We start from the raw sequence: 22,136 nt of genomic DNA on the forward strand, positions 1-22,136 counted from the left end.
AAACGGGAGCCCCGGCGCCTCCCCCCCGAACCGGGGCAGCCCGGACCCTGCACCCCCTCCCCTTTCCTAATGTTGGGATCCCCGGTCCTTGCACCCCCCTTCCCTGATTTTAGGGTCCCCCATCCCTGCACCCCCCATCCCTAATTTCGGGGTCCCCGATCCTTGCATCTCCCCCATCCCTAATTTTGGGGACCTCCGTCCTTGCACCCCCTTATCCCTAATTTTTGGGTCCCCTGTCCTTGCTCCTCCCATCTCTAAATTTGGTCCCCTATCCCTGCACGCCCCCCCCCCCTATTTTTGGGGTCCCTCGTTCTTGTACCCCCCTATCCCTAATTTTGGGGTCCCCCGTCCTTGCACCTCCCATCCCTAATTTTGATCCCCCATCCCTGCACCCCTCATCCCTAATTTTGGGGTCGCCGATCCTTGCACCCCCTCCCATCCCTAATTTTGGTCCCCTATCCCTGCAGCCCCCCCTCTATTTTTAGGGTCCCCCGTCCTTGCACCTCCCATCTCTAATTTTGATCCCTCATCCCTGCACCCCCCATCCCTAATTTTGGGGTCCCCGATCCTTACACCTCCCCCATCCCTAATTTTGGGGTCCCCCCATCTCTGCACCCCCCTCACCCCATCCCGAGGTCCCCCCTCCCTCCCCCCACACCTTCTCCCAGCCTCCCCATCCCTGCTCACCCCAAAACCGGGGTCCCTCCTCCTGCACCCCCCGACCCTCATTGCGGGGTCCCTCCTGCACCCCCGACCCTCATTGCGGGGTCCCTCCTCCTGCACCCCCCGACCCTCATTGCGGGGTCCCTCCTGCACCCCCCGACCCTCATTCCGGGGGTCCCGCCCCCTCGCCCTCCCCCCACCACCGCGATCCTTTGGTTTTCCCGGCTTTTCTTTATTTTCCGCTTTTTTTCCGTTTTCATTTTCTTTACAAAAAAAAAAAATTAAAGAAATAAAAGATGCAGAAGCCGTTCCCCGAGAGGAGGGGGCCGCCCCTGAAACCCCCCCCCCAAAAATCGCATCCCGACCCCCCCCCCCCCCCCCCCGCCTGGCGCTTTTTCGCGGCGTGGGGGGAGGGTCCCCATGGGTGGGGGGGTCCAGGGGGCAGCGGGGCCCGGAGGCGGCACCAGAGCCACCCATGGGTGGGGGGGGGCTCCGGGATACCGGGTGGGGCCTTGCACACGTGTGGTACAGGTGTGTCACACGTACATACGTGTGGTACAGGTGTGTCACGCACATATGTGTGGTACAGGTGTGTCACATGCACACACGCATGGCACAGGTGTGTCACGCACATATGTGTGGTACAGGTGTATCACACGCACATACACACGCGTGGTACAGGTGTGTCACAGGGTACAGGTGTGTCACACACACACATGGTACAGGTGTGTCACACGCACACACACGTGTGCCCGGCGGGGGTCTCAGGGGTGGAGGGGTCTCAGGGGGTGGGGAGGTCTCGGGGGTTGGGGGGTCTCGGGGTGGGGGGGGGTCTCGGAGGGTGGGTGGGTGTCAGGGGGTGGGGGGGGTCTCCGGGTGGGGGGTCGGGACCCCAGCACCAGTTACACCCAATGGGTGGGGGAGGATGGAGTTTCAGTGGGTGGGGGGGGTCTCCATGGGTGGGGGTCCCGGATTCCCAACACAGGCAGCGCTGCAGTGAGGGGGTGTCAGTGGGGGAGGGGGCTGGGACCCCCCGAAACAGGTGTACCCCAGAATGGGGGCTGCAGTGATGGGGTCTCGGGGGGGGGAGGGGACCCCCAAGAACAGGGTACCCCAATTATGAGTCTCAAAATGAGGAGGGGACCCCCAGGATCAGGTGTACCCCGGGGATGGATCTCTGTGTAGGGGTCCAGGACCCCCAGCACCGGCTCCACCCCAGGGATGGAGTGATGGGATGTCACTGGGGGTGGAACTGGGACCCCCAGAACTGGCTGTACCCCAGTTGGAGTACTCAGTGATGGGGTCTCAGTGGGTGCCCGGGACCCCCAGTACGGGGTACTCAGTGATGGGGTCTCCGTGGGTGCCCGGGACCCCCAGAACTGGCTGTACCCCAGTACAGGGTACTCAGTGATGGGGTCTCCGTGGGTGGTTGGGACCCCCAGTACAGGGTACTCAGTGATGGGGTCTCAGTGGGTGCCCGGGACCCCCAGTACGGGGTACTCAGTGATGGGGTCTCCGTGGGTGGTTGGGACCCCCAGTACAGGGTACTCAGTGATGGGGTCTCCGTGGGTGCCCGGGACCCCCAGTACAGGGTACTCAGTGATGGGGTCTCAGTGGGTGCCCGGGACCCCCAGAACTGGCTGTACCCCAGTGTGGGGTACTCAGTGATGGGGTCTCAGTGGGTGCCCGGGACCCCCAGAACTGGCTGTACCCCAGTGTGGGGTACTCAGTGATGGGGTCTCAGTGGGTGCCCGGGACCCCCAGAACTGGCTGTACCCCACTGCGGCTCAGGAATGCCGCAGGCATGGGACGTCATTTTAGGGGGGAACCTGCAACTCCCAGAACCAACCGAATCCCACCATGGGACGGCATTGGGTGGGGTCCGGGACCCCCAGCACCGGCTGTCCCACAGCCCAGCCCAGAGCCATGAAGACGGGGCTGGCGTGGGGGTGACGGGGGGTCCCGAGTGACGCCGAAACCCCCGCGTCCCCCGGTGCCGTCAGCCGAAGTAGGGGTTGTCGTGCTGGAAGTTGTAGTCGGGACAGACCTTCTGCACCAGCTTGTAGTCGATGCTGAGGAAGGAGATGAAGATGCAGATGACCTTGAAGGGCTTGGCGCAGAGCCAGGCGGCGTGGCTCTGCGTGTGCTCGGTGAAGCACACCTTGGACGGGTCGTAGAGGCACGGTTTGTTCTTCCGCGCCCGGTTCGTCTTCTCGTACTCCACGTGGCAATTGAGCGCCTTGGCCGGGCGCCCCTCGGGCAGGGTGCTCTGCTGGGGAGGGGGCGGTGGTTGCAGCAAGGGTGGGGGGCCTGGCACCAGCACCTCGAAACCCACCGCCTTGGAGGGTGGCACGATGCTGACGGAGACGTTGCCCAGGCTGGAGGAGTTGTGTCGGAAGTAGACGCTGAAGGTGCCGTTGATGTGGTCGACGATTTTCCCCGTCACCAGGAGGCTGAATTTGAGCGTCTTGATGTTGAAGTAGAAGTCGCCCCAGCCGAAAATCTTCTTGGTGCGGCTCGATTTGAGGGTGGGCTTGCGGTGGGCGCGGGGGCTCAGCAGCTCCCCGGCCGTCTGGTTCTTCTGCCAGTCCCAGGGGCTCCGGCCGGTGCCCGCCGGTGCCCCCGCGCCCCGGGCGGGCTCTGCCGGAATCAGGCGCCCGGGGTCGAGGGCTGGGGGTTTCAGGGTGCCGTAGGGGACATCCTTGAGGAGGCCCGAGGTGCCCATCTCCAGGTACCCCAAGGTTTTGGCGATGTGACCGCCAGCACACACCGTCTGGGGAGAGAGGGCAGAGAGGGCGGGAGCTGTGCCTGTGCCCTTCCTCATCCCTCTGCATGCACCCTCCTCATCCTCCTGTGTGCACCCTCCTCATCCTCCTGTGTGCACCCTCCTCATCCCTCTGCCTGCTCCCTCCTCATCCTCCTGTGTGCACCCTCCTCATCCTCCTGTATGCACCCTCCTCATCCCTCTGCATGCACCCTCCTCATCCTCCTGTGTGCACCCTCCTCATCCCTCTGCCTGCTCCCTCCTCATCCTCCTGTGTGCACCCTTCTCATCCTCCTGTGTGCACCCTCCTCATCCCTCTGTCTCCTCCCTCCTCATCCCTCAGCCTGCTCCCTCCTCACCCTCCTACCTACTCCTCCTTCCTCATCCTCCCGCATGCGCCCTGCTCATCCCTTTGCCTTCACCCTCCTCATCCTCCTGTGTGCACCCTCTTCATCCCACTTCCTGCTCTCTCCTCATCCTCCTGCGTGCATCCTGCTCATTCTTTTACCTTCACCCTCCTCATCCTCTCGCGTGCACCCTCCTCATCCCTCTGCCTGCTCCCTCCTCATCCTCCTACCTACTCCTCCCTCCTCACCCTCCTGCCTGCACCAGCTGGGCTGGCACCACACCAGCCCCTTCCCAAGGCTCCGCACTCATCTGCTGCGATGGACACCAGCGAGCCGAGCCAGATGCCGGCCCTAGCCTGGGACCTCACCTCTGACGTGTCCCCCTGTCCCTCATCCCCCTGCCCACCTGCCCCTCAGTGCCCCCATCGCTCATCCTCCTGCTCCCGGGGTGCCCGCTGTGCCCTCCCGCCCTGCCAGCTGCTCTGGCACGGGGGATGCTGCTCGGGCAGCCCCGGCCTCGTCAATCACTGTCGCCCTGAGCTGGCAGGTGCTTGGCTGCTCGGGCAGTTTCTGCTCTGCATGACCTGGATCCCGGCAGGAACGGAGAGGGGGAGTGGGGAGGGGGTGGCGAGCAGAGGCAGCAGCTGGAGGGGCCGGGGGGGAGCGTGGGGGGCAGGCCCAGGGAATGGCTCCTGTCATTGCCGGGGGCTCATCCTGGCATCACTCACCCTACAGAACGGCTCGGTGGCGGTTCCTGCTTGGGAATGATCCCCATGGGGAATGGCAGGGGTCCCGTGAGCCCCAGCAGAGAGGGGCGAGCCCCCCATGGCCCCTCCTCCGTGGCTGGGCCTGTCTCAGAGCAGGGTCTCCCTGCAGAGATGGAGCAGCACCACGAGGGGGGTGCAGCAGGGACCTCCAAACCTTCTGCCGAGCCAGAGGCTCCATCTGATCCATCCCTGGGATCCCCCCGAGCTCAGCTCCTAAATCTGCTCTGGCTGTGCTGCACCAGAGCGAGGAGCCCCGGGATTTGGGGTGTTTCAGCCCGTCACGGGGGGCCAGGGCGTGCGGTGCAGAGCTGCAGCTCAGCATCCAGCCCTGCACCCCCAAGCCCGGCCAGCCCCCCGCTCCCCCCGGCTCTTTCCCGGCTCGGCTGCTGCCTTCGCCCTTATCTATATTTCAACGCAGCTTCAAAGCCGGGCGCCTTCGCCAGCCGGAGCGGGGGGGCAGGACCGGGGGGTGAGATAACGAGGGGAGCGGGAGAGGGGCACCCCCCACCCGAGCGAGCTGCATTTTTGGGAGAGGGGTGCTGTCCGCACCCCAACTCTGCTCCGTCTCTGCATCCGTCAGGCTTGGGACCCCTCACACCCCACTGGGACCCCTGAACTAGGAGCCCCCCAAATCCTTCTGCACCCACGGTGAGGGGCTGGGGGCTGCAGCCCACGGGGAGCGCGCACAGCAGCGCATCCTGCCGAGCCCCCAGCAGCGGCAAGGATTTCTGGAGGTTTCCGAGCTCTGCGCTGGATTTCCATCTCAGCCGGGGCTGGGAGCCAAGGCCGGTCCCCAGCAGTGCCGCAGGTGCCTGTGCCCTTCCTCCCCTGCCTCAGTTTCCCTTTCCAATCTCCCCTCTCCGTGACTCCGTGCTGGGGTGGGGGGGATGTGATGGGGTTGGATTGGAAGAGGCTGCGATGGGAATCGCTGGAGGTGGCAACGCAGGAGGGGCCGGGAAGGGACCGGGAAGGGACAGGGACGGGACAGGGACGGGACAGGGACGGGCAGGCAGCGGGAGGGGACGCACTGGGAGCAGAGGGGGACAGACACTGGCAGCGCCCGCTGTGCTCTTGGAGCTGCGGATGCCCAGGCCAGGCTGGCACGGGACAGAGCCAGGGTTTGGGGGCACAGTCCGGGCACAGACAGAGCAAACATCCCCCATCCCTGCAGGACTAGCGGTACCCCAGCCCCTGCGGGCGGGGGGGGCAGATTGGCAGCCCCCCAACCCCTCCAGTCCCTCGGCAGGAGCCGCTGGGGGAGCGGGGGATGAAAGGGAATCGCAGAGCAGGGCTGCAGCCGGGGCGATCGATGGCGGCAGCAGCGCAGCCCGGATCGCGGGGGGACCCTCGCTGCCCGCAGCCCCCGCGGAGCCCGGGCGGGCCGGGGGGCTCGGAGCCTGCGGGGATGAGCGGGGCCCGGGATGAGCCGCGGCCACGGCAGCGCCCAGGGGAGCCAAGGTCACCCCCCGCGCCCCGGCAGCGCTCTCGGCATTCAGGGCAGGTCCCGTACTCCTCGCGGTAAATATTCATGCTCCTGCTGGGCCGCCGGGGTGCAGCCGCACACGCGTGTCCCTGAACCCCCTGGAGTGCCCCTGAACCCCCTGGAGTGCCCCTGAACCCCCTGGACGTGCCCCTGAACCTCCTGGACGTGCCCCTGAACCCCCTGGACGTGCCCCTGAACCTCCTGGATGTCCCCTAGAACCTCCTGGATGTCCCCTAGAACCTCCTGGACGTGCCCCTGAACCTCCTGGATGTGCCCCTGAACCTCCTGGAGTGCCCCTGAACCTCCTGGAGTGCTGCAGAGGGACCGGGAAGGGCTGGAGGCAGCTCCAGAAGGACCGGGAAGGGCTGGAGGCAGCTCCAGAAGGATCGGGAAGGGCTGGAGGCAGCTGCAGAGGGACCGGGAAGGGCTGGAGGCAGCTGCAGAGGGACCGGGAAGGCTCTCGGTGCCGGCATCAATTTGGTTTGTCAGGCCCGGCGGTGATGGCCACTCACATCCCATTTGCTGCTGGGGCCAAGCGCCGTCAGCGGCTCCCCCGAGACCCTCGGTCACCTTGGTGGAGGGGAGGGGAGCAGAGGAGGGGGGGACAGGGGGCCTGGCTGCCCCGGTGAGGGTTGGGATGAGCTCCAGCATGCCGAGAGAGGGGTGGGAATGATGGGGTACGGGCTCAGAACGGCCCCGCCAGTACTGAGGGAGGAGCAGAGCAGCACAACACCCCCAGCGCCCCCTCATCTCCACCACCAGCCTGCCGCTGTCCCAGGCGTGTCCCCATCTCTACTGCCAACCTGTTTCCATTCCTACAGCCAGCCTGTCCCTGTCCCCAAGGCCAGTCTGTCTCCATGCCCACCACCAGCCTGTCCCCATTATTACCACCAGCCTGTTCTTGTCCCTGCCATCAGCCTGTCCCCATTAATACCACAACTCTGTCCCCATTATTACCACCACTCTGTCCCCATTAATACCACCATCCTGCCTCATTAATACCACCACCCTGTCCCCATTAATACCACTATCCTGTCCCCATTATTACCACCACTGGTAATTATTACCACCACTCTGTCCCCATTAATACCACGAGCCTGTCCCCATTAATACCACCACTCTGTCCCCATTAATACCACCACCCTGTCCCCATTAATACCACTATCCTGTCCCCATTATTGCCACCACTGGTAATTATTACCACCACTCTGTCCCCATTAATACCACGAGCCTGTCCCCATTATTACCACCACTCTGTCCCTATCCCTACCTCCAGCCTGTCCCCATCCCTGTCCCCATCCCTGTCCCCATCCCCTTTCCCATCCTGTCCCCACACCTCGGCGGGGTCCCTGGCAGCACGGACACTGCTCCACTGCTCGGGGTTCTCCCGCTCTCCCCATGGGCACAGGGTCAAGCCAACCTCTCCCCTGTCACCCCGACGCCTTCGTTAGCGCGAGGAGATTAATTGGAGGTGGTGAGCGACAATCCCCGCGGGCCCGCTCCCCCCGGCACGCGCAGCCCGGGGCGCCGTGGCATTTCCAAAGGTTAGCAGCAAACAAGGTGCCTCTGACAGCTCCCATTTATCTCCCGGCGCCGCTCGGGTGCTAATGCGGCGAGGGAGCTCCGAGAGCTGCGGCGTGGCTCTTGCCGAGGCTCCGGGTGAGCCTGTGTACCCGTGGGTGCCGCAGGTGTGTGCCCACCCGTGCGCCCGGGGAGTGCAACGAAGGCCAGCGGGTGCTCCGGGACACATGCGCTGCTGCACGTGCAGCTGGGTGTGCATGAACGGCTGCACACGTCCTGCGTGGCCCTGCGAGCACCTCGGCGCGTGCACGAGCACGGTGGCACGTGTGGTGACACAGCGTGACACTCACATGATGATATTGCATGTGGTGACATGCGTGGTGACAAACACAGGGTGACACGCACATGGTGACGTGTGATGGCACAGGGTGACATGCACATGATGATATTGCATGTGGTGACATGCGTGGTGACAAACACAGGGTGACATGCACATGGTGACATGTGTGATGGCACAGGGTGACATGCACATGATGATATTGCACGTGGTGACATGTGTGGTGACACGCGCATGGTGACACGTGTGGTGACACAGGGTGGCACGCACATGATGATATTGCACGTGGTGACATGTGTGATGACACAGGGTGACATGCACATTGTGACAGGTGTGATGACACAGGGTGACACACATGATGACAGGTGTGGTGACACGCACATGGTGACACCCATGGTGACACACAGGATGACACGCACATGGTGACACGCACATGCATGGAGTGAGGTGCTCAGTGTGGCTGCGCATCCTGGGTGACGCGTTCCCGTGCTCCCTGTGTGCCCGCCCCTGTCCCCAGTGCCAGCCTGTCCCCATCCCCAGTGCCAGCCTGTCCCCATCCCTACACCCAGCCTGTCCCCATCCCCAGTGCCAGCCTGTCCCCAATCCCCAGTGCCAGCCTGTCCCCATCCCTACACCCAGCCTGTCCCCATCCCCAGTGCCAACCTGTCCCCATCCCCAGTGCCAGCCTGTCCCCATCCCTACACCCAGCCTGTCCCCATCCCCAGTGCCAGCCTGTCCCCATCCCCAGTGCCAGCCTGTCTCCATCCCCAGTGCCAGCCTGTCCCCATCCTTACACCCAGCCTGTCCCCATCCCTACACCCAGCCTGTCCCCAATCCCCAGTGCCAGCCTGTCTCCATCCCTACACCCAGCCTGTCCCCATCCCCAGTGCCAGCCTGTCCCCATCCCTACACCCAGCCTGTCCCCATCCCCAGTGCCAGCCTGTCCCCATCCCTACACCCAGCCTGTCCCCATCCCTACACCCAGCCTGTCCCCATCCCCAGTGCCAACCTGTCCCCATCCCCAGTGCCAGCCTGTCCCCATCCCTACACCCAGCCTGTCCCCATCCCTACACCCAGCCTGTCCCCATCCCCAGTGCCAACCTGTCCCCATCCCCAGTGCCAGCCTGTCCCCATCCCTACACCCAGCCTGTCCCCATCCCCAGTGCCAGCCTGTCTCCATCCCCAGTGCCAGCCTGTCCCCATCCCTACACCCAGCCTGTCCCCATCCCCAGTGCCAGCCTGTCCCCATCCCTACACCCAGCCTGTCCCCATCCCTACACCCAGCCTGTCCCCATCCCCAGTGCCAGCCTGTCCCCATCCCCAGTGCCAGCCTGTCCCTATCCCTACACCCAGCCTGTCCCCATCCCCAGTGCCAGCCTGTCCCCATCCCTACACCCAGCCTGTCCCCATCCCCAGTGCCAGCCTGTCCCCATCCCTACACCCAGCCTGTCCCTATCCCTACACCCAGCCTGTCCCCATCCCCAGTGCCAGCCTGTCCCAGTGAGACCCCCTCAAAGCTTCCTCAGTCCTTCCTCTGCCCCTTCTGTGCTGCTGCAGCCACAACCCCTGACAGGGTGGTGGGCAGGTGGGCACGACACCCCAGCACCATGATGGGCACCCTCAACAACAGCATGGGCACCCCCAACACCAGGATGGGCACCCCAGCACCAGAATAGGCAGGCCCTGCACCGGGAAGGGGTCCCCCAACATTGGATGGGCATCCCTAACATTGGCCAGGCACCCCCAACACTGGGATGGGCACCCCAACACTGGGAAGGGCACCCCAGCTCTGGGATGGGCACCCCAACACTGGGAAGGGCACCCCAGCTCTGGGATGGGCACCCCAGCTCTGGGATGAGCACCTCAGCATCAGGAGAGGCGAATCTGACACCAGCACCTCCTCAGTCAGAGGAGAGCCTGGATGAGCTCACCAAAGCCAAATCCACCAAATCCACCAAATCCACCAAATCCACCAAATCCACCAAATCCAACCAAGCCACCCACCCCACCTTCGGGTCCTTCCAGCCACGTGCTGAGGTCCCGCTCCTGGTGGCACTGATGTGCCCAAGGCCCGCACGGGGCCAGGTTTGGATCAGCTTTGGATCAGCTGTGCCTTCACTCCCCAAACAGACACCTCGCTCCTCGCCGACAGAAAAAAAATATGCAAATGCTGCAGCTTTATTAACGCGCTCGGCACGCGCTGGCTAATAAATATTTCATAGCCCGAGTAGGACTTTTTTTCTCCCTCCTCCTTCTTTCTTTCGTTTTGGTTCCTTTTCCCTGTCACTCGTTTCCTGCCTTTTCTTTCCTCAGCCGTTGTTTTATTTATTTATTACTTTTAAGGGCTTCACAGTGAGGTAGGAGCTGGGAGGTGGATGGGGGGGAGCCGGGGAAAATGTACATCCGAGTCTCTCCCCCCACGGGTGAAAAAGGAAAGTGCTGTTAAGAGCAAAGGAAAAAATATAATAGAAGGGAGGAGACGGCAGCAGGCAAAGGATTCGGGGCTTGTGTGACTCATTGGGCTGGAGGAGAAAAGGGAATGAATGGGAAAACAGGAGATAAACGGAGCGGGAGGGGGAGACGGGGTGCGGGCGGGTGGGCAGCAGAGAGGGGACACGGGGGCGGCGGGGGACAGGGACATGTGGCTCCTGGGCATCTGTCACCCAGCAGCTCCCTGAGCTGACCAGAGGCCAACAGGCCCGGAACCGCCTTGATTTGGGAGGGATCCCACTCCTCGTGGGGGTCACTGGGGCGGGGGCTCCTCCTGGCCGCCCCCAGTCACCCTGAGCAGGACGTGGGGACATGGGCGGCTCACGAGGATGGTGACAAGGAAGCGCAGCCAGCAGGGACGGGTCCCATGTCACTCCCACATCTCCAGTGCCACGGATCCCCCCCAGGATGTTCCCCCTCCTCGGCCCTGCCTCAGTTTCCCCCCAGCAGAACAGACTGTGGGGTTCCATCTACCCCTCTTCCAGCTCCTCAGCAGATGAGAGCAGAGAGGCAGCAGCTTCCCCCCCGAGTCCCCCCAAAATAGGGGGACCCCAGGCCCTCAGCAATACCGCCCCCACCTTCTGCCAGGCTGCTCCCCACCCCAGGCACCCCCAGCCCTTGCCTCACCATTTCACTTTATTATTGCAATAAATGTAGCCATAAAAGTGGCAGGTATTGGCGCACACAGAGATCGCTGCTCCTGAGCTATGGAAATGTAATTTCGAGTGTGCCCGGGAAATTTTATAAGATCGTATCAGGCGGGATCATAAATCCCATTCCCAGCCCCCCCAACCCTCCCCACCTGCCTGGATGAGACAGGGCCAGTGCGAAGGTCACCAGAGAAGGGGGAAATGCCCGGCTGCCCCCAAGGTGAGACCCCATCCCTGCGTCCCCCACACTGCACATCTCCTCCCGACATTCCCAGTGCCGGCAGGGATCTGTTCCCCCCAGGAAGTGGGGGGCAGCAGCAAAGACACGGCTGTCCCCCACACCCCCCGGCAGTGGATTTTGATTGAGACCCTCCAGAGACCCCCCAGGTGCACTGGGGACCCTCAAGGGCATCGCTGGGACCGCAGCTCCTCTGGGGTCACGAGGACGGTGACCCACGGCAGCCAGGCACTGGGTCCCACCTGGAGCAGGGGCAGAGTGTCCCTGCAGCCCCCTGGGACCCTCCTGGTGCCCCCCAGGATTCAGCCCTGCTGGTCACCCATCACCCATCACCCATCACCCATCACCCATCACCCATCACCCATCACCCAGGCCTCTGGCAGGTGCCAGGTGAGGCTTTGCTCTGCCTGCTGCAGACCAGGCTCGCTGCCCTGTGCCCGAGGGGACAATGAGGGGACAATGAGGGGGTCTCCCTCACCGTGACATCAGCCCAGCAGCTGGGACGGTCACGGGGTGGGGGTCGCACGGGATCTGTGCCCGGTGGGGTGCGCTGGGGGGTGATTTGGGATTGATTCGCGTCCCTGCTCTGTTCCTCCACAATGACTTTCCTTTCGCAACAAGGGAAAAAGGCGGGGGGGCTGCAGGGGTGGGGGGGGGGGGGGGGGCCACGGGGATGTGATTATTCCTTCAGCAGCAATCCAAGCGGCGGGAGAGGAAGCTTCATCTTTCCTGGGCCATTTACCTCCAGCGCCCGAGCGCGAAGGCTGAGCCAGGCACAGCGGCGGGGCTGGAGCTCGGCCAGGCCAGGGGCTGGGGGGGCTCCAGCTGCGGGGTCTCAGCGCGACCCCACCCCACGCTTGGGCCACCGGCCGCGGGGACCTTGGCTCCTTGAGAGGAGGAGCTGTGGATGCAGAAAGGGCGGGCAAAGTCATTAATCCGGGAGTGTTAATTGGCAAGAGTGTGATTAGCGGTGGGGGCTCGGCTGGGGGCTGGGGGGAGCGCCCGTCTCGCCCCCCATCCCGGCTCGGCCACCTCTGCCAGTCCCCGCCGGAAAACTGGCAATTAAAAACGGGAGTGAGGGAAAAAAGCAATAAAACCGGACCCGGCTGGGAGCCAGCTCGGCACCGGGAAGCGCAAGGGTGGGTGGGTCTGGCTGGGGGGCACCCCTGGGTGCCCCCCCCTCCCCAGCCACTGCTCCCCCTCCTCGCCGAGGCTGCGCCAGCCACGCTCCAGGCTCCAGCCTTATTGAATCTCCCAGCTTGGGGTGCAAAGGGCACCAGAGGGAAGAGTTATTAAAAAAAGGGAAATGAGTCGCTTGGAAACCTTCTTTCGGAATAACAGTGTGTGTTTGTTTGGCGATAGATTAGCTCAGCCATGCTGAGCACACAGCACCCGCCGCAACGGCGGGCGGCTCAGGGAGCCGCAGGAGCGGCACCGGGGGATGCACGGAGCCGATCCCGGCCCCGCGGGCACCGGCCGGGCACCGGCTGGGCACCGGCCCGCTGCAGCCTGGCCCTGGAGCTCAGCACCCCCAGGGATGCCCGGCCAGAGGGGGCTGCAGCGGCACCAGCCAAACCCCACATCCTCTCCTCTGCCCCCGCTGCCTCTGAGGCACGAGCAGGCTAGATTTCCCCTAAAAATGGGGAGGTGGGAATTGGGGTGTCCTTGTGTGGAAAGGGCTGGCAGCATCTGCTGAGAGCAAAGCCATCTGTCAGCCAGCAGCCCAGGAGGCAGCTCCTGGGTGACAGCGAGGCGAAGGAAGGGACAAAGTGGATGAGTTTGGCATCCCGGGCCACCAGGCTCCGGCTGGCATGGCCACTGCCAGAGCAAGGCGGCATTTTCCTGTGAAGGGTTAATCCAAGAAGGAAAACCTGCCAGCAGCGCTCAGGTGCTTCCCAGACAGTCGCTGCCTCACCTGCCTGTGCCAAAAAGGAGGGAAACCGAGGCAGGGGCGCAGCGGGTGTGGCGGGGCACATGCTGGCAAAGGCAGCAGGGATGGAGCAGCGTGAGGAAGGACACCACTGTCCCCGTCCTGCTCCTGCTGTGGCACTCTGCCATCCCGCCGTGGCTTCATCCCGGCGTTCTTGCCTGTTCCAGCCTGTTCCTGCCCAGCCCTGGGCCGGCATCGCTCATCCCTCCCCTGCTGAATCTCGCTCAGGACTGGGTGGGGTCACCCCATCATCAGGGCGTGGGGCACCCAGGGCCAAGGTGGCATCTGCCTCGCAGGAACGCTGGGGGATGTGGAGAGAACGGCCCTTCCTCCGTCCAAGGCTGTGCCCAGCCGAGGGTCCTGGGTGTGCCTGGGGCTGTTTGAGACCCTCAGCAGCGGGGAGCCAGCCTGGCCCCACCCGGAGGGACCCCCAAGATTTAATGCTGGATGAAGAGAAAATAATGGGATGCATAAAAATAACGCAGGAGCCTGGGAAAGGCCGGCGAGGGGAGGGGAGGGTGTCACTCGCAATCCGAGGTGGGCTCGTCCCCCTGCCTGCTCCAGCGCTGCCAGCACAGCAGCAGCCACCAAGGGTGGGGGGCTGGGGAGGGGTGGGCTGCACCCCCACAATGGGAACAGGCTGGGCTGGCAGAGTTCGTCCACGGCAGCAGGGGTTGATCCCGACACGCCAGCGTCACCCAGCTGGCACTGCCAGCAAACCCACGGCACCGGGTGGGTGACACCGCGGGGGTCCCACCCCTTGAGGGTGCCACACCCCGGGGGTCCCTCCCTCCTCAAGGCTGTCACTGCTGCCCTGCGGGGTGCAGCCCCCTCTGCTCCTTTGCCCTGTGCCCCCACCGCCGTCCTGCTGGGATGTGGCACTGGGAGCCCCAGTTTGAGGTGCCCACCGCAGCCGGGGCGAGGCCAGTGGGATCCCCCCGCCCATCCAGCTCCCTCCTGACCCCCAAAAGAGACCGGCAAAGTTTCTCCCCAGCAGGCCCAAAGAGCCGAGGGGCAGGAATGGCTCTGGCACCCTTCCCTGGCACCCGGTGGGCACACGGCTGGGCAGACCCCGGCCCCTCGCGGAGCTCTGGGAGCGGGGCAGGGTCCTGGACCCCCACCGCAGAGGGATCGGCGCTCAGGGCATCTCCGGGGCTTCTGCACCCTCATGCCCACCCCATGCCCCGGGCCATGTCCGTGCCCCCCATCTCTGAGCCCCCCGTGCCCACCCTCAGCACCGCCGCCTGCGTGGGAGGGGAGGGGGGGCCAGGGCAGCGCCCTGCTCCGGATTTCATCAAAACAAACCCATTTGTCTTGAAGCAGCTCCAGCACCGACAGATGCTCTGCAATGGATGGACACGGGGAGGGGGGGTCACGCCGAGCCACCCCCACACCGGGCACGCGTCTCCCCCTCCCCACGCAGGGAGCAGCGTGCCAGGGAGAGACAAGTTGCAGGAGCCTTTGCCTTGGGGGGGTCTGGTGGTGCAGAGGGGGGGGAAGGTGGGGGGTCCCTGATGTGCATCCAATTCCCGAGAGGGAATTGACTCGTTTGATTTTATTCATGAAACACAGAAAGTAAAAATGGAGTGTCAGGAAATCAGATCTGCTGGGTGATGAGCCCGGCCCCCTCCCCTCGGCTGGGCTGGGCTGGGGGGGCTCCATCCCCCCCTCCTGACCACCACGGCGCTGGTGTCGGATGCAGCTGCAGCCCCCCGAGGGGCTCCAGGAGGAGGTGGCGGAGGGGGGACACGCGGGGCTGAGTGGCCTTGGGAAGCTTTAAGGTATCTGGGACTGGGGGACATTTTGGGGGGGGGGTCTCTGCGGCTGCAGCCGCTCCTCAGCTCCCACAGAGCGGCGAAGGGGGGGAACAGGCAAAGTCCCTCCCGCCCCCCAGGCGGGACCCCCGTGCATCCTCCCCATGGTTGGGGGGCACTCGGCGAGGTGGGAATGGGAGAAGCCCCCCGGCAGGGCTGAGCCCCCCCCGTGCGGCGGCTGAGGCCGAAGGGAGTCGGGACAGGAATGAGGCGTCGCCTCTGCAGGTGGTTTTGGGGCTCACGCCCTTGGCACAACCAGGGAACAGCGGGGCCCCCCCCAGTCCTACCTGGGGCCCCCCCTCTCTCCCCGACACGGCCGTCACCCTGCTCCCCCCTCCCCAGGTGAGCTGCAGGTGCGGGGTGCGGGACAAGGACTCCCCCGAGCCCCCCGCGGAACCCTCGGGCAGAGGGTCCGACCCACCCACGCGTGGCCACCCCACGCTCACGCGCGGCTCCGTCTCGCTGTCCCCCCCCCCCACACCTGCCAGACGGCGCCTCCCGCGCTGTGAAACCGGGGGGGGGGGGGAACTGGGGGGGCTTCACCGGCAACGGGACCCCCCGAGGCTCCCCCCGGCACCACAACTCGGCCCGAGCCCCGGGACAGCCCCGGTTTGGGGGGGGGGGGGGCAGGACCCCCCATATGCACCCCCCAAAACCATCCGCGCTGTGACTGCCACAGCCCCCCCAAAACACGACACCCCCGAACCGCGCCCCCCACTCTGCACGACCCCGCCAGGACCAACCCCCCGCCCCCCACGGCACGACCCCCGCCAGGACCCCACGCCCCCTCCCCCGGATTTCTCCTACGCCCCCAATAACTGCACGACATCCCCCCACCTCCGCCCGGTAATCGCCCCCCTGCCCGGTCACCGCGCCCCCCCCACGCCCCGCGGCGGCGGCAGCTCGCCGGGCCGGGCTCCCGGATGCCCCGTACCTGCAGCAGCAGCAGCCCGGGCCCGAGCAGGGGCAGGCGGCGGCGGAGCATCGCGGGGCTCCGGGAGCAGCGGCGGCGGCGGCGGTGAAGGGGCGGCGGGAAGAAAGTTGGAGACTTGCGGGGCCGGGCGGCGCCTCGGCGGCCCCGCCAATCCCGGCCGGCGGGGGGGCACCGGGGGGCGGCTCCGGGGGCGCCGGGACCCCGCACCGGCCCCGCGCGCACCGGCGGCTCCGCCACAGCGCGGGGCGAGAGCTCCGCACCTCCAGGTGCCTCCCATCCTACTCGCCCGAGCCCCCCCCCCGCATCTCGGGGTGCCCCCGGTCCTCCCCCGCCGCCTCCTTCAGCATCTCGGGGTGTCGCCGATCCTGCCCCCCGCCCTCTCCATCAACCCGCGGTGTCTCCTGTCCTACCCTCCCCAACTTCCCTCGCACCCCGGGGTCCCCAGCTGTGCGCCCCCCCATCTTCTCCATCACCTCGGGGTGCCCTCGGTGCTGCCCCCCTTCCCTGGAGACCCCCGCACCCCGAGACCGCCGGTCCTGCCCCTCAATCCCGCAGACGCTGCATCCCCCGGACCCGCTCCTGCCCCCCGATCCTCCAGCACCCCGGGGTGCCCCCGCTCCTGCTCCATCTCCCCGCTCCCCCAGATGCTCCCGGACTCGTCCCGCTCTCCCCCCGGCCCCCAGGACGCTCCCGGCGCTGCCACCCCCCGCCCCATCTCCCGGAGACCCCAGACCCCGCCGCAGGCACCGGGGGGCACCGGCGGCGCTGCCCTTCCTGGGGAGGGCAAAGGGACCCCCCTGCTTGGACCCCCAAAACTTCAGCAGGAAGGGCTGGGGGCACCTTAGGGAACGTCCCTGGGGGGGTCCCCCAGACCCGGGGGGGGGGGGTCCTCTTGTCCTGCACCCCCACCCGCGTCGGGCTGGACACGCCACCTGCGTCACCTGCACGGACACGTGTGTGCGCACGGACACGCGTGTGCTCATCCCCCAGCGCCGTGCCGGGCCCCTCTCCCAGGGGGTCTTACCCCCTGCCGAGGGGTTTTGGCCACTTCTCCCCCCGCCCCAGCCCCCTCCCCACCCCATCAATCGGTCGCTATTCCCATTATCGCTGTTATTGCTGTGATTATCGCGGGGAGCTGCCGCCGGGGACTTGGAATCGGCGGGGCTGGGGACATTCGGGGGGGTTCTGGGGGCACTCGGGGGGCCTGGGGGCACGCGGGGGTGGTGGGGGCACGCGGGGAGGGCACTGCAGAACCGCGTGGACATGCGGAGACGGAATGATAAAAGGAGAAACGGGAAAAGGGAAGGGAGAGGGGCGAGGAATGAGGGAGACGGAGCCGGGGAAGAGAGAGGAGAGAGCAGAGCCACGGGGAGCGGGGCGTCCAGAGGTGCTGGCATCAGGGGGGTCCCAGCCAGCCCCAGGCCAGCCGCGTGGGGGTCCTGGGCACGTTGCCCCGTGGCCTTTTCTGCCCGGGGTCAGGGGAGCCTCCCCCACTTCATGGAGAATCTCTCCAGTCCCCCTTCCCCGGCTGCTGCTGCCCCGGTGCCGGCGCTGCCGCTGGCCGTGAGACCGAGGGGTCCCCGCTCCTCCCTGGCCCCCACTTCCCGCACTGCAGGAGCCTCCGTCCCCCCCTCCCCTCCCTTCCCCTCCCCTCCCCTCCCCTCCCTCCCACCGGGGTCCCCCAGCGCTGCTCCCCCCGGCCCCACACCCGCCCTGCAGAGGGTTGGGGTGGCTGAAGCCTGGGGGGGCTCTGGGGGCACCCAGACCCCTCGGGACCTCCCCCCACAGGGCCAAGAAAACTCCCCGGGTGGGTCCCGGTGCCCCTGATGGTCTCACCGGGGAGCAAACGCATCCCGGGCTCTGAGAGGGGTTGGGGGGCTCTGGAAGAGCCCCCTCCCCACCTAAGCATCCCACGGGAGGGGCAGAAGCAGGCGTGGGGGGGAGGGTGGGGATGAATGGGGAAGAGGGTGAAAAATAGAAAATATTGAAGGAAAAAGATAAAAAGGACTTGGTGAGGGGGGGGGAGAGAGGGGAAAGGGAGGAAAAACCTCGGGAGGAGATTTAAGGACCGATAAGTGAACAAAGAGCCGGTATTGAAATAGATCTGAGGCCGCCGGCACCCGGCGCGGGGCTGGGGGGGCTCAAAGGCAGCGGCCGCGGGGGGCCGGGGGCTGCGCCGAGGCCGCTGCTGATGGGGAGGGGGGCGAGGGGCGACCCGCTCTGCTGAGCCCCCGGCCGGGGGGCACCGGGACCTGCCATGGCCCTGGGGGTCCCTCGGAGCCGCCTGGCACGTGGCGAGGCTGCCGGCGGTGCCACCGAGCTCGATGCCACGAGCGAGGCCGGCCTGAGCCCCCCGCCCACCGGGGCGACCACCAGGCACGGGCGCTAGCCCAGCGGTCCTGCCCCTGGGTGAAAGGGGGGTCCCAGCTGAGCCCCCCGCCCACAGACCTGCTGCCGTCCTGGTCACCCCTGGGGCAGGGCAGGGCAGGAGGGTGAGGGACGCCCCCACGGTCGTGCCAGACACGGGGGGACGCGGAGTGGGGGGCACAGGAGGGGCACGGGGGGGGCACAGGGGAGGGACACGGCAGGTAAATGAGGGGGACACATGGGAGGGGAAAAAGGGGAGATGGGGGGACCTGGGGGATGCTCAGGGGACATGGGGGACACAGTGGGGGCACATGGTGGATGCTCAGGGGACATGGGGGATGCTCAGGGGACATGGGGGATGCTCAGGGGACATGGGGGACACAGTGGGGGGACCTGGGGGATGCTCAGGGTGGGCTTACGGTGGGGGGATCCATCGGGGCGTACAGGTGGGACACGCGGGGACACATGGGGGGACCTACAGAAGGGACACAGGAGGGGATACACAGGAGGCTCACGAGGGAGACACACGGGAGGATTGGGGGGGCCCGGGAGGGGGTATGGGGGGGTTACATGGGGGGACACGGAGGGGGTCACGGGGAGGACACGGAGGTGGTGACATGGGGGGGTCACACACGGAGGGGGTCACGGGGGGACACGGAGGGACACGGAAGGGTAACATACGGAGGGGGTGACATGGTGGGGGACACGGAAGGGGTCACGGGGAGGACACGGAGGGGGTGACACGGGGGGGACACGGGGGGGACACGGGGGGGACACGGGGACGCGCGCGCTGCCCCCCCCGCTCCGTTCTCGATGGTGGTGTCGCCACCTGGCGGCGGCTCCCGGGACTGCGCGCGCCGCCGGTGCCGATTCCCCGTTCCCCGTTCCCCGTTCCCCGTTCCCCATTCCCCATTCCCCGTGCCCGGTTCCTCGTTCCCGGTTCCTCGTTCCCCGTTCCCCGTTCCCCGTTCCCCATTCCCCATTCCCCATTCCCCGTGCCCGGTTCCTCGTTCCCGGTTCCTCGTTCCCCGTTCCCCGTTCCCCGTTCCCCATTCCCCATTCCCCGTGCCCGGTTCCTCGTTCCCGGTTCCCGGTTCCCCGTTCCCGCTTCCTCGTTCCCCGTTCCCCGTTCCTGGTTCCCCGTTCTCCGTTCCCCGTTCCCGGTTCCCCGTTCCCTGTGCCCGGTCCCCAGTTCCCGTTCCCCGTTCCCGTTTCCCCCTTCCCGGTCCGTCGATGCCGGTACTCGGTGCCCGTGCTCGGAACTCCCCGTGCCCCCCTCACCCCAGCGCTGCCCACCCTGCGCCACGCCATGGAACAAGAGGTCCTGCTGGGATTCTCCTGCCTTAGAGCAGCCACCTGTGACCCCCCCTCCCCATGACCCCCCAAACACACCCCCCCCGAGCCCCCTCCTCTCCACACCCCAAATCCCCCCGACCTCCCCTTCTCACCCCCGGGGACAGGACTGGCACCTCTGGGCTTTGAGGGCATCACTCATGACCCCCGGTGCCCAGGCTCCCCCCAAATCTGCCCCCCAAACTCCCATCCCCTCCCCTCCAACCAGCAGCCCGTGCTTCAGTTTTTAAAAATTTTATTTATAACAATATCTGTTTTGTTTAGTTGTAAAGTAATCCAGCAAAAATTATTAAAACATTTCCCCCCAATAAAAGGATGGGGTCCCCCTCCCCGCCCCCCCACATGCGTTTATTTATTTCTACTATAAAAGCTAGGTCATTTCCAGGTTTTTTTGTGGTTTTTTTTTTTTTTTTTTCTTTTTCCTTCTTTTTCCTGTTAAAAAATGTGCATTTTGGAGAGCGGGCAAGGGGCAGGTGAGGGGGGCTGAGGGGCTGGGGACCCCCCCGCACCACAGTGGGGCTGGGGGCTTCATCCTGGCCCCAGTAACAGTCGGGCAGAGAACGGGGAAAGGGAGGCAGAGAGAGGGAGGGGAAATTGGGGAGGGAGGGGAAAATGGGAGTGGGGGAGGGCAGGGAGGAAGGGGGAGAATGGGGCAGGGGGGGAATGGGGGTCTGGGGGGGATTGCAGAGCCCAAGCTGCAGGAGAAGGGGGGAAGCCGGGGAGCAGCAGATTTAGGTGGGGGAAGGAAATGGGGGTCCCTGGGGAGGGGAGTGGGTGCAGCTGGGGGGGGTTGGGAGCATTCGGGACCCTGCTCTGCCTCCCCCCGAGCTGTGCCCCCCGCAGCAGCGACCCCCCGTGCCCCCTCAGCCCCAGCCCCGATGTGTTTGCCCACTCCCCAGCCTGTCCTGGGGGCTGGAGGGGGTGAGAAGGGTCAGGAGGGGCAGGGAGGGAAAGGGAAAGGATTTTTGTGTGTGTGTGTGTGGGGGGGGGGGGCTCAATGTAAAGAGATTTAAAATAAATCCAAGCCGGGTCTGGCAATGAAGACGGCCGAGGCCTGGGAACCAGGGGAATATACAGGTAATAATACTGCTCACATAGAAAAGTAATAATCCTTCATTTGTACATTTATACAGCGGCTCGCGGCCCCCCCAGCCCGGCCCCCCGCCCGCCCCTGCGGCGGGGGCTGCGCCGGGCCCGGGCACCGCGGCCCCGCGGGCCCTCGCCCCCCGTGCCCCTATGCCAGGGGGTCTGCCAGGTCGTCGTCCCCCCGCGCCAGCAGCTCCCGCTTCTCGTCCGTGCTGGCCAGGGAGTTGCGGCTGTTGTGGGCGCCCATGTAGAGCGTGGCATAAACCGGGTTGGTGAAGTTGGTGGGCTGCAGATTGGGGGGGGGGGAGAGCAGGTGGGAGGGGGCACGGGCAGCCCCCCTGCCCAGAACTGCTGTCCCCAGGGGTGCTCCCCACCCTGGGGTGACTCGGTGAGAGCCCCAACCAGCTGTGACCTCCTCCCGGGACATGGGACAGCCCCGCTGGCCCTGCCTGCACCCCCAACCCCAAAACCTTTGACACCTCTCAGAGCCCCACAACCCCAAAACCTTTGACACCTCTCAGAGCCCCCCAACCCCAAAGCCTTTGAGACCCCTCCGAGCCCCCCAAACCCAAAGCCTTTGAGACCCCTCAGAGCCCCCCAAACCCAAAGCCTTTGAGACCCCTCAGACACCTCCAAGCCCTGAACCCTTTGCAGCCCCTTGGAGTATCCCCCTTTCTCCCATCCCAAAGACTTTGTGAGCCTTTGGAGCCTCCCTCGGAGCATCCCCAGTTCCAAAACCTTTGTGAACCTTCAGAACCCCCCCCAAAACCTTTGAGACCGTCAGAACACCTCCAACCCCAAAGCCTTGGTGAACCTTCAGAGTCTCCTCCAGCCCCAAAACCTTTGAGACCATCAGAGCACCTCCAGCCCCAAAGCCTTGGTGAACCTTCAGAGTCTCCACCAGCCCCAAAGCCTCTGTCACCCCTCGGAGTTCCCCAAAAAATTTGCAAACCCTTGGAGCTCTGTGATCCCTTTGCAGCCTCTCAGAACTCCCAGCCCTGAAGCCTTTGAGACCCTCAGAAACCCACCAGCCCCAAAGCCTCTTCAGCCCCTCAGAGCTGCTGCCCGGAGAGCCCTGACAGCCACAGCAGTGTGCCCCCCACCCCAGCACGTGTCCCCCCCTCCCACTTTGGGCAGGACCCTGCAAGCCCCTCACCTTGTCGGGGTCCAGGGCAAAGTCGGCATCCAGCAGCTCCCCCACGTCGTCATCGGGCTCCCCCTCGTACATTTTGTAGGTGGGATTCCCGATCTCCACGTTCATGGCACCGTTGGTCATCCGCTGGTGCTGGAAGCCCTTGGCGCTGAGGTGGGGGTGGCACAGGGTCAGTGCCACCCCCCGGCTGTCCCCCACCCTCGAGGCTTTCACAGCCAGCACAGGCAGCTCCCGTGCCC

The 22,136-nt window shown here is 65.6% G+C and overlaps 2 protein-coding genes across 7 annotated transcripts in view; both read right to left on the bottom strand.

Annotated features, from left to right (window-relative positions):
* Window positions 1-874: 874 nt before the first annotated feature.
* Window positions 875-16,142, bottom strand: NXPH4 (neurexophilin 4). The gene is made up of 2 exons (XM_085563083.1): window positions 15,939-16,142; window positions 875-3,436 (listed from the first exon to the last, which is right to left on the bottom strand). The coding sequence occupies exons 1-2, from the start codon at window positions 15,987-15,989 to the stop codon at window positions 2,663-2,665; spliced, it is 825 nt and encodes a 274-aa protein (XP_085419209.1). The 5' UTR covers window positions 15,990-16,142; the 3' UTR covers window positions 875-2,662.
* Window positions 16,143-19,876: 3,734 nt separating this feature from the next.
* LRP1 (LDL receptor related protein 1) overlaps window positions 19,877-22,136 on the bottom strand; it is an 87,781-nt gene continuing 85,521 nt past the window's right edge. For all 6 annotated transcript variants that reach the window (XM_077788649.2, XM_077788648.2, XM_077788647.2 and 3 more), the window contains 2 exons: window positions 21,901-22,045; window positions 19,877-21,030 (listed from right to left, as the gene is read on the bottom strand). In XM_077788649.2, coding sequence (XP_077644775.1) covers window positions 20,893-21,030; window positions 21,901-22,045 — 283 coding nt within the window. In that variant the 3' untranslated portion in view covers window positions 19,877-20,892. The remainder of the gene's footprint in view (window positions 21,031-21,900; window positions 22,046-22,136) is intronic.

This window comes from Lonchura striata, chromosome 29, assembly GCF_050655825.1.
Source record: "Lonchura striata isolate lonStrDom1 chromosome 29, ASM5065582v1, whole genome shotgun sequence".
Taxonomy (NCBI): Eukaryota; Metazoa; Chordata; class Aves; order Passeriformes; family Estrildidae; genus Lonchura; species Lonchura striata.

Bases quoted from the DNA above. Each gene is read 5' to 3' on its own strand.
- NXPH4 (XM_085563083.1), bottom strand. From the start codon at position 15,989: ATGCTCCGCCGCCGCCTGCCCCTGCTCGGGCCCGGGCTGCTGCTGCTG. The intron at 3,437-15,938 runs GTACGGGGCATC...CTCTCTCCCCAG, and splicing joins CCGGGCTGCTGCTGCTGCAG to ACGGTGTGTGCTGGCGGTCA.